The 9,521-nt window shown below is 69.1% G+C and overlaps 3 protein-coding genes across 3 annotated transcripts; 1 reads left to right on the top strand and 2 right to left on the bottom strand.

Moving 5' to 3' along the window:
• Window positions 1-3: 3 nt before the first annotated feature.
• GPHA2 (glycoprotein hormone subunit alpha 2) lies at window positions 4-1,599 on the bottom strand. The gene is made up of 3 exons (XM_030475458.2): window positions 1,429-1,599; window positions 924-1,090; window positions 4-159 (listed from the first exon to the last, which is right to left on the bottom strand). The coding sequence occupies exons 1-3, from the start codon at window positions 1,520-1,522 to the stop codon at window positions 58-60; spliced, it is 363 nt and encodes a 120-aa protein (XP_030331318.1). The 5' UTR covers window positions 1,523-1,599; the 3' UTR covers window positions 4-57.
• An 82-nt stretch (window positions 1,600-1,681) lies between these two features.
• Window positions 1,682-4,945, top strand: ARL2 (ADP ribosylation factor like GTPase 2). The gene is made up of 5 exons (XM_030475456.2): window positions 1,682-1,803; window positions 2,569-2,679; window positions 3,608-3,770; window positions 3,853-3,933; window positions 4,705-4,945. Exons 1-5 carry the CDS (start codon window positions 1,739-1,741, stop codon window positions 4,837-4,839), a joined length of 555 nt encoding a protein of 184 aa, XP_030331316.1. The 5' UTR covers window positions 1,682-1,738; the 3' UTR covers window positions 4,840-4,945.
• Window positions 4,946-5,259: 314 nt separating this feature from the next.
• Window positions 5,260-9,461, bottom strand: LOC115603479 (basic salivary proline-rich protein 1-like). The gene is made up of 8 exons (XM_030475385.2): window positions 9,425-9,461; window positions 8,396-8,655; window positions 7,590-8,351; window positions 7,419-7,456; window positions 6,908-6,958; window positions 6,150-6,216; window positions 5,549-5,656; window positions 5,260-5,409 (listed from the first exon to the last, which is right to left on the bottom strand). Exons 1-8 carry the CDS (start codon window positions 9,459-9,461, stop codon window positions 5,311-5,313), a joined length of 1,422 nt encoding a protein of 473 aa, XP_030331245.1. The 3' UTR covers window positions 5,260-5,310.
• Between the last annotated feature and the right edge of the window lie 60 nt (window positions 9,462-9,521).

The following is a 9,521-nucleotide window of genomic DNA, read 5'->3' as shown; positions in this document are numbered from 1 at the left end:
CGGTCCGTGCTGCAGCGTCGTTTAATGGCGATCGGGGGGTGCCGGTGCCCCGCGGGGTCAGTACCGGGACAGGCGGCACATATCGCAGCGGCAGGACCGGGCTGACACCGTCTGGAGGCGGCGGCGGGAGCCCCCGGGGCAGCGCAGGGTCACCCGGACCTGGGGGGGGCGGGGGGGAGTGAGGGGGCAGGGCCGGGGCTGGGCACGGCCACAGCGCGGCCCCGCGTGCGTGTCCCGGGACCCCCCTGACATGCATCGACATACAGCGTCATGCACCGATATACAGCGACATACAGCAACATGCACTGACATGGACCGACGTACAGCAACATACACCGACATGCAGCGACATACACCGACATACAGCAGTATGCAGCGACATGCACCAACATACAGCAACATACAGCGACATACAGGCATATACAGCAACATGCACCGACATACAGCCACATACAGCAACATGCACCGACATACAGCCACATACAGCAACATGCACCGACATACAGCCACATACAGCAACATGCACCGACATACAGCAACATACAGCAACATACATGCCCCAACATACAACAGCATACACCAGTAACATCCATACAGCAATATGCACCAAGATATACCAACATGTACCAACATACAGCGACATACAGCGACATACAACCACATACAGTGACACACACCAACATGCACCAACATGCTCTGACACGTTTCACTCTACACTAGCATGCTATGGCACACTTCAACGTACACCAAGATATTATGACACGCTTCAATGTGCACCAACACGCTCTGACACACGTTCAGGTGCCCCAACACGCGCCCGCACATGCCGCCACATGCTCCAACCCCCCTCATTCGTGCCCTGACATCCCCCAACGTGCCCCCCCGCCAGGCCCCGCCCCCCTTCCCCGTCAAGCCCCGCCCACCTTGTGCGCGCGGGCCATGGTGCAGCAGCGCCCCCTGGAGGTCTGGAGGTGTCGGCTGGCGGCCAGCACGGCGCCGGGGGAGGGGACGGCGCTGGACTCGCAGTGCCCCACGCAGGCGCCCGCAGCCCCCCCCCGGCACCCCGGGACCCCCGGCACCAGCGGCACCCCTGCGGGCACCCCACACCTGGGACCCAAAAACCGGGGGGGGGGGGGGAACCGCAGAACCCGGGGGGCAGGGGGAACCCAAAGCCTGGAGCCCTTGGGGGGGGATACCCAAAAATCCTGGGGAGCTTTGGGGGGGGCACCCAAGTACAGCAGTCCCCGGGGGTGGGGGGTCCCGGGGGGAGTTGGGGTTCCCATGGGGGTTTGGAGGCACTGGGGGGGGATTTGGGGGTCCCGGGGAGGTTTTAGGGGGTCCCGGGGGGGGGTGTTTGGGAGCGTCCGGGTTGGGGGGTCCCGGACGGGAATTGGGGTGTCCCGGGGGGGGTTGGGGTCCGGTACTCACAGCGCAGGTGGCAGCCGGGGCCTTCGGGCAGCGCCGGGGTCGGCGGCGGCAGCACGAGGAGGAGGAGGAGGAGGAGGAGGAGGAAGGCGGCCATGGCGGGGCGGGGAGGGGGGAAACACACAAGACCACCCACCCCCCCCCCCGGGGTCCTCCTGCCCTGCAGGGGGCGCTGAGCGCTGCCGGCGCACGCCCCGGAAGCTGAGCGGCGGCGGAAGGGAAGGGGCGGGGTTTGGCGGTATGGCGGGCCAATGAGAGGAAGGCGGGGCGGGGCTTGTGGGGGCGGGGCCTGTCGGCGGCGCGCGCGGCGGCCATGGGGCTGCTGACGATCCTGAAGAAGATGCGGGAGAAGGAGCGGGAGCTGCGGCTGCTCGTGCTGTGGGCGGGGCCGGGGGGAGGGGCCTGGACGGGGGGCGGGGCCTGGGGCGGGGGGGGCTGCAGGGCCTGGTGGGGGGGGAATGCGGGTATGAGATGGGGCAGAGCCATTGCGGAGGGGCGGGGCTAAGGGAAGAGGGAGGGGCTAAGGGAAGGGGCGGGGCTAAGGGAAGGGGTGGGGCTAAGGAAGGGGCGGGGCTAAGGGGAGAGGGAGGGGCTAAGGGGAGAGGGGGGGCTAAGGCGAGAGGGAGGGGCTAAGGGAAGAGGGAGGGGCAAGGGGAGAGGGGCGGGGCTAAGGGGAGAGGGAGGGGCTTAGGGAAGAGGGAGGGGCTAGGGGAGAGGGGCGGGGCTAAGCAGAGAGGGAGGGGCTAAGGTAAGAATGGAGGGGCTAAGGGGAGAGGCTAAGGGGAGAGGGGCGGGGCTAAGATAAGAAGGGAGGGGCTAAGATAAGAAGGGAGGGGCTAAGGGGAGATGGGCGGGGCTAAGGGGAGAGGGGCGGGGCTACGGGGAGGGGGGGCTGAGGGAACAGGGGCGGGGCTGAGGGAAGACAGTGGGGCTAACCCGGGGGCGGGGCCAAGTAGGCGGTCAGGTTGAGGGGCGGGGCTAAGCCGGGGGCGTGGCCAATGAGGAGGGGAAGGACTGTGTATGGGGCGGGGCCCGTATGAATGGGCGTGGTTTGTGCTGGTGGGCGGAGCCAATCGTGGGGGGGCTCAGAGGTGTGAAGGGCGGGTCCGGGTGGGCGTGGCCACATTGCCCCGCCCCTCGCAGCGGATTGGACAACGCGGGGAAGACGACGCTGCTGAAGCGGTTCAATGGGGAGGACGTGACCGGGACCGCCCCCACCCTGGGCTTCAACATCAAGACCCTCGAGCATCGCGGGTGGGTCCCGGGGACATGGGGGGCGTTGGGGGGGTGGGGGGACATGGGGGGCGTTGGGAGGGTGGGGGGACATGGGGGGCGTTGGGAGGGTGGGGGGACATGGGGGGTGTTGGGAGGGTGGGGGGACATGGGGGGCGTTGGGGGGGTGGGGGACATGGGGGGCATTGGGGACATGGGGGATTACGGACTACGTGGGGGTTATGAGCACATGGGGGACAGGGGGGCATAGGGACATGGGGGGGTCATGGAGGGACATGGGGGGCATTGGGGGGATGGGGAGGAGATGGGGACATGGGCGTTATGAGCACATGGGGGACATAGGAGGGCATGGGGACATGGGGGGGTCATGGAGGGACATGGGGGTCATTGGGGGGATGGGGGGGACATGGGGTCATGGGGGGGAGATGGGGGGCATGGGGGATCATGGACTACCTGGGGGTTATGGGGACATGGGGGTCATGGGGTCATGTAGGGTGAATGGAGACATGAGAACCATGGGGACATAGAGAATCATACGGGTCATGTTGGCCATGGCGGTGGCCACCATGGCTGTGGTGCTGCTGGTGGCCGCATTGCTGCTGGTGGTGGCCACGTTGAGCATGGTGCAGGTGTCAGCCATGGGGCTGGCCACAATGGCAAATGGCAGCCGCGCCGTGGCCGTGCTGCTCACAGTGGTGCTGGTCTTGCAGCTCACCGCGGTGGCCACTGTCACAGCCGTGGTGGCCACACCGGCTGGGATGGGGGCCCGTGATGATGCCAACCCTATTGGTGGCCAATGACCACCACGTGGTGGTGTCCGGATTGAGAGTGACAGTGACCCATGACAGTGCCTGTTTCGGCTGCCGTGTTGGTGGCCAACCACGACCACCGCATCGGCTGTGCCATCGGCCACGCTGGTGACCCCTTTGCTGTGTCGTCCCCCCCCCAGCTTCAAGCTGAACGTGTGGGACGTGGGGGGCCAGAGCTCGCTCCGCTCCTATTGGCGCAACTACTTCGAGAGCACGGACGGGCTGGTCTGGGTGGTGGACAGCGGCGACCGGCAGCGCCTGCAGCTCTGCGCCCACGAGCTGCGCGGGCTCCTGCGCGAGGAGGTGCCGGGGGGGGGGGGCACCCACGTTGGGGGGAGGGGGGGGGCACGGGCTTGGGGTGACGCTGACGCTGCCTCATCCCCAGCGCTTGGCCGGGGCCACCCTCCTCGTCTTCGCCAACAAGCAGGACCTGCCCGGGGCGCTCCCGGCCAGCGCCATCCGCGAGGTGCGAGGGGGGGACCCCAGGGATGGGGTGGCCGTGGGGGGGGGTCCCCCCACCAAGGGTTGGTTTGGGGTGGGGAGGAGGCGGGGTGCTGGGTGTTGGGGGGGTCCACTCTGTACCCCGGTGTCCCTCTGGGGTGGGGGATGTTGGGGTCCCCCTCCATGGTAACTCTGTAGTGGGGGATGTTGGGGTCCCCTCTATACCCCTATGTCCCTATGGGGTGGGGAATGCTGGGGCCCCCCCAATGGTCCCTTTGTAGGGGGGGATGTTGGGGTCCCCTTTATACCCCTATGTCCCTATGTGATGGGGAATGTTGGGGTCCCCACCCCCAAAGCTACCGCTGTGGAGGGGGATATTGGGGTCCCCCCCATCCGTCTGTGTCCCTCTGGGATGGGGGATGTTGGGGTCCCCCCCAATGGTCCCTTTGTGGTGGGGGATGTTGGGGTTCCCCCCAATGGTCCCTTTGTGGTGGTGGATGTTGGGGTTCCCCCCAATGGTCCCTTTGGGGTGGAGAATGTTGGGGTCCCCACCCCCAAAGGCACCGCTGTGGATGGGGATATTGGGGTCCCCCCCATCCCTCTGTGTCCCTCTGGGATGGGGGATGTTGGGATCCCCCCCAATGATCCCTATGGGGTGGGGAATGTTGGGGTCCCATCCATCCACCTGGGGTGGGGGCTCTTTGTGTTCCCGCTGGGGTCAGGGGGTGCTGCAGGTTCTGGGGTCCCCCCCAGCCCCCTGGACCCCTATGGAGCGTGTGTGTCTGCGCCCCCCCAGGCCCTGGAGCTGGACTCCATCCGCAGCCACCACTGGTGCATCCAGGGCTGCTCGGCCTTCACCGGCCACAACCTCCTGCCCGGCATCGACTGGCTGCTGGACGACATCGCCAGCCGGGTCTGCCCCCCCGACTGACCCCCCCACCCCCCCGGCCCCCCCCACTGACCCCCCGGCGGGGCCGCGGCTGGGGGACCCCTCCTTGTGCCAATAAAGGTGGTTGGTGGCCGATGGAGCCCCAGGGCTGTGATTGGGGGGGCCCTGAAATGAGGCTGGGGGGGGGGGGGGCCAGAAAGGGCTCCTTGGGGGTCCCTGTGGTGGGTCAAAGGGGGTTCTGGGGGCAGGTTTGGGGGGGTTTGAGGCAGTTTTTGTGTCCCTGAGGGGGTCTGGGGGATGTTTTGGAGTCTCTGGGGCAGTTGGGGGGGGTCTGGGGCAGTTTTGGGGGGGCTTTGGGCAGTTTTTGGGTCCCTGAGGGGGTTTGGGGGGGGCTGATGCTCATTTCCAGGCCAACCCAGGACCCCCCCCCGGGGACCCCCAAAGGACTCAGCCGCAGTGGGGGTGGGGGGGGGGTGTCTCGGTGCTTTATTGGTAGGTTGGGGAGGGGGGGGCTCAGGGCAGGGCCCCCCCCGGTGGGTCCCTGAAGGCGGGGGGGGGCAGAAGGGGCCCTTCCTCATCCTCATCGGCCTCCACCCGGCCCCACGCAGGCACCTGGGGGGACACGAGGTCACGAGGTCACAAGGGGTCACCCCCCATAGGGTCACCCCCCCCCCATACAGTCACCCTATATGGCCTCCTCCCCCCCATGGACCCCCATGGGGTCCTCCCCCCCAGTGCCCCCCCCACTCACCGGGTGCCGGTTGTGGGGCTCAGCCCCGGGGGGGGTTTCCAGCACCCGCTGCAGCACCTCGGCCACGTGCCGGCTCAGCGCCGCCCGCTCCAGCACCAGCGCCTGCGTCTGCAGCCAGGCCTGGGACCCCCGAGCACCCAACCCCCCCCCGGGCCCCCCCCGGGACCCCCCCGCGACCCCCCCCGAGCACCCAACCCCCCCGGAACCCCCGGGACCCCCCTTGAGCACCCAACCCCCCCGGGACCCCCCCGGGACCCCTGAGCACCCAACCTCCCCCGGGAACCCCCGGGACCCCCGAGCACCCAACCCCCCCGGAACCCCCGGGACCCCCCTCGAGCACCCAACCCCCCCAGGGACCCCCCAGGGACCCCCGAGCACCCGAACCCCCTGCTCGGGACCCCTCCGGGACCCCCCCGAGCACCCGGATCCCTCTCAGACCCCCTCCCTATTCCCCTTTGGAACACCCGGCTCCCCCCGGGACCCACCGGACCCCCCCCCAGAACAGCAGGACCCCTCTGGGACCCCCCCCAGGCCCCTGGAAGACCCCTTGGGCGCCCCCCCCATTGCTTAGGGTCCCCCAAAAACCCCCCCCCGCCCTCACCAGGCCCCGCACTCGCTCCTCCAGGAGGCGGTTGAGCCGCTGGGAATTGGCGTAATCGTCCTGGAGCCTGCGGGGACCCAACTGGGAGCACCGGGAGGGGGCACTGGGAGCACCGGGAGCACTGGGAAGGGGCACTGGGAAGGGGCACTGGGAGCCTGGTGGGAGCACTGGGAGCACTGGGAGAGGGCACTGGGAGCACCGGGAGCACTGGGAAGGGGCACTGGGAGAGCTGGGAGCCTGGTGGGAGCACTGGGAAGGGGCACTGGGAAGGGGCACTGGGAGCCTGGTGGGAGCACTGGGAGCACCGGGAGCACTGGGAAGGGGCACTGGGAGAGCTGGGAGCCCGGTGGGAGCACTGGGAGGGGGCACTGGGAGGGAGCACTGGGAGCACTGGGAGCACCGGGAGCACCGGGAAGGGGCACTGGGAGCACTGGGAGCACTGGGAAGGGGCACTGGGAGCACTGGGAGCACTGGGAAGGGGCACTGGGAGCGCTAGGAGCCCGATGGGAGCACTGGGAGGGAGCACTGGGAAGGGGCACTGGGAGCCTGGTGGGAGCACTGGGAGCACTGGGAGCGGGCACTGGGAGCGCTGGGAGCCCGGTGGGAGCACTGGGAAGGGGCACTGGGAGCACTGGGAGCAATGAACGGCCAAAGTAGGGGAGGGTCGAGGCCCCGCCCACTTTGACGTGGCCCCGCCCACATGGGGTGTGTCCCCCTCCAAGCCCCGCCCCTCGGCCTGTCCCGGCCCCGCCCCTCACCTGTCAATCTGCTCCCGGAGCGCCTCAAGCTCCGCGCGCGGCGGGGGGGTGCTGGGGGGGGGAGGGTTGGAGCGGATGTGGAGCCCCAAAACCCCCCAGGAACCCCCCAAAACAGCCCTGGGACTCCCCAAAAACCGACCTGGGACCCCCAAAACCGGCCTCGCGACCCCCAAAAGCGAACCGGGACCCCCCAAAACTGAGCCGGGACCCCCCAAAAACAGCCCTGGAGCCCCCCAAACCGGCTCCGGGACCCCCAAAACTGACCCGGGACCCCCAAAACTGACCCAGGACCCCCACCAAAACTGACCCGGGACCCCCCAAAAACTGACCCGGACCCCCCAAAACAGTCACACGACGCCCAAAACCAGCCCCGGGACCCCCAAAACCTCCCTTGCGCCCCCTCAACCTTTTCCAGGGCCCCCCCCCTCGAACTGTCACTGGGACCCCCCAATACCCCCCAAGGGACCCCCCGAAAATTGCCCCCCCCCCCCCCATACACGCACACACTCACCCCCTCGGTCTCCCGGAGCCTCCGGCTGCCCCCGGCTCCTGCGGGAGGGAGGGGGGGGCAGGGCAGGGGGATACCGGGCCTTTGGGTGCCCGCCCCCAAAAGGACCCCCCCCCCCAGATGGACACCCCCAAATGGACACCCCACCTCCCAAAGGTGACACTCCCCCCTTACCTGCTCCACATCTTCCTCTTCTTCCTCTTCCTCCTCCTCCTCCTCCTCTTCCTCCTCGACGCCCCCCCCCGGCACCCCCCCCCGCGGGGGCCACCCCAGGGCCCGGAGCCGCGCGGGGCTCAGCACCCGCCGGGTCAGTTCATCCAAGAACCGGGAGAAGCGGGGACCCCCCCGGCGCCCCCCCACGGCCTCCAGCGAGCGCCAGCGCCTGGGGGGGCCCCCCCGCGCTCCTCCCACCCCCCCCGGGCCCCCCAACCCCTCCTGGCTGCGGCTCTGGCCCAGCCGCAGCCCCCCCCGCACCCCCGAGCTCCGACTCCCCGCAGCCGTGGGGGGGCTGTGAGGGTGGGGGACACCTTTGGGGGGGTCCTCCGAGCCCCCCGCGATGTCCCCATGGGACTGCCAGAGCCCCCCCGGGAGGCGGAGGTGGGTCGGCCCCCGGCGGCGGGGGGGGCTGTAAGGGCGGGGGGGACCCCGAAGGGACCGGGGGGGGTCACCGAGACCCCCGAGGGGGTCCCCGGGGTGTAGCCGCTCGTGGCTGCGGCTCAGCCCCAGGCGCAGGGGGGGGGCCGGGGCTCGGGGGGGGGGGCACAAGTGACCCCAATGGGTCCCTGCGGCCTTCGCCCCCCCCAGAGGACGAGGATGAGGAGGAGGAGGAGGGGGAAGGGGATGAAGGAGGGTCCCCGGGGGGGGGCCCCGGGGGGGTGAAGAAGCGCTCGAGCAGCTGCAGCTTCCCCGGTGGCACCGGCCCCCCCCGAGCCCCCCCTGGGCCTCCCCCGGGCCGCGGCCCCCGGCGGTACGAGCCGTGCCCGAGGGGGGACCCCCGCGGGGCCCCCCCGCTCATGGCGGGGCCCCCCCGAGCCCTCCTGCTCCCCGCCGCGGTCCCGGTCCTCAATCCAGCTCCAGCCTTTGCCCCGGGTCCGGCTCTGATCCGGTTCTGGTTGATCCGGCTCCGGGTCTTGCAGCGGCTCCGGTCCCTGATCCAGTTCCAGTCCCGGTTCTGGGCCTCGCTCCGGTTCGGCTCCGATCCAGCTCCGGGCTTTGTCCCGCTCCCGGTTCTGGCCCAGGTCTTTATACCGGACCCGGCACCACGTGACCCCAGACCCCCCCCGACCCCCCCATCACCCCCCCATCACCCCCATCCCGCGGGAACCGGGGACACCAGCGCTGGCTGCCCTGCCCGTACTGGTGGCACTGGTTGCACTGGGGTCCCTGGCACTGGTTGTACTGGTTGTACTGAGGTCCCTGGCACTGGTTGTGCTGGTTGCACTGGTGTCACTGGCACTGGTTGTACTGGTTATACTGGGGTCCCTGGCACTGGTTGTGCTGGTTGTACTGGGGTCCCTGGCACTGGTTGTGCTGGTTGCACTGGTGTCACTGGCACTGGTTGTACTGGGGTCCCTGGCACTGGTTGTACTCGTTGCGCTGGTGTTACTGGCACTGGTTGTACTGGTTGTACTGGGGTCCCTGGCACTGGTTGTGCTGGTTGCACTGGTGTCACTGGCACTGGTTGTACTGGGGTCCCTGGCACTGGTTGTACTCGTTGCGCTGGTGTTACTGGCACTGGTTGTACTGGTTGTACTGGTGTCCCTGGCACTGGTTGTACTGGTTGTACTGGTGTCCCTGGCACTGGCTATACTGGTGCCTGGCTACACTGGTGTCCCTGGTGCAGATGTACTGGTGGCAGTGGGGTCCCTGGCACTGGTTGTACTGGTTGTACTGGTTGTACTGGTGTCACCGATGCAGCCGCACTGGTGTCACTGGGTCCCCCCCATCCCCGCAGTCCAAGGGCAGCCCGAGGTCGCTCCCAGTCGCTCCCAGTCGCTCCCAGTCGATACCGGGGCGGTCCCAGCGCAGCCCCGGGGCCGTTTCCATGAGGCACCCTTAGGGGGAGGGGCGGTGGGTGCCTGTTGTGGGGGGGAGGGGCCGGACCTG

This window comes from Strigops habroptila, unplaced genomic scaffold, assembly GCF_004027225.2.
Source record: "Strigops habroptila isolate Jane unplaced genomic scaffold, bStrHab1.2.pri NW_022045636.1_ctg1, whole genome shotgun sequence".
Classification (NCBI taxonomy): Eukaryota; Metazoa; Chordata; class Aves; order Psittaciformes; family Psittacidae; genus Strigops; species Strigops habroptila.
Note: the sequence above shows the minus strand (reverse complement) of the source record. Positions and strands in the feature narration are given on the sequence as shown.

What these genes read in the sequence shown, in the direction of transcription:
- GPHA2 (XM_030475458.2), bottom strand. Translation starts at nt 1,522, where the DNA reads ATGGCCGCCTTCCTCCTCCTCCTCCTCCTCCTCCTCCTCGTGCTGCCG. An exon ending in CCCCGGCTGCCACCTGCGCT is followed by an intron (nt 1,091 to 1,428) that starts GTGAGTACCGGA and finishes GGGTGCCCGCAG; the next exon opens with GGGTGCCGCTGGTGCCGGGG. An exon ending in CCATGGCCCGCGCGCACAAG is followed by an intron (nt 160 to 923) that starts GTGGGCGGGGCT and finishes CGCCCCCCCCAG; the next exon opens with GTCCGGGTGACCCTGCGCTG.
- ARL2 (XM_030475456.2), top strand. Translation starts at nt 1,739, where the DNA reads ATGGGGCTGCTGACGATCCTGAAGAAGATGCGGGAGAAGGAGCGGGAG. An exon ending in AAGACCCTCGAGCATCGCGG is followed by an intron (nt 2,680 to 3,607) that starts GTGGGTCCCGGG and finishes TCCCCCCCCCAG; the next exon opens with CTTCAAGCTGAACGTGTGGG. An exon ending in CGGCCAGCGCCATCCGCGAG is followed by an intron (nt 3,934 to 4,704) that starts GTGCGAGGGGGG and finishes GCGCCCCCCCAG; the next exon opens with GCCCTGGAGCTGGACTCCAT.
- LOC115603479 (XM_030475385.2), bottom strand. Translation starts at nt 9,461, where the DNA reads ATGGAAACGGCCCCGGGGCTGCGCTGGGACCGCCCCG. An exon ending in GCTGCGCTGGGACCGCCCCG is followed by an intron (nt 8,656 to 9,424) that starts GTATCGACTGGG and finishes TCCGGTATAAAG; the next exon opens with ACCTGGGCCAGAACCGGGAG. An exon ending in AGGAGCGAGTGCGGGGCCTG is followed by an intron (nt 5,657 to 6,149) that starts GTGAGGGCGGGG and finishes GCCTGGCTGCAG; the next exon opens with ACGCAGGCGCTGGTGCTGGA.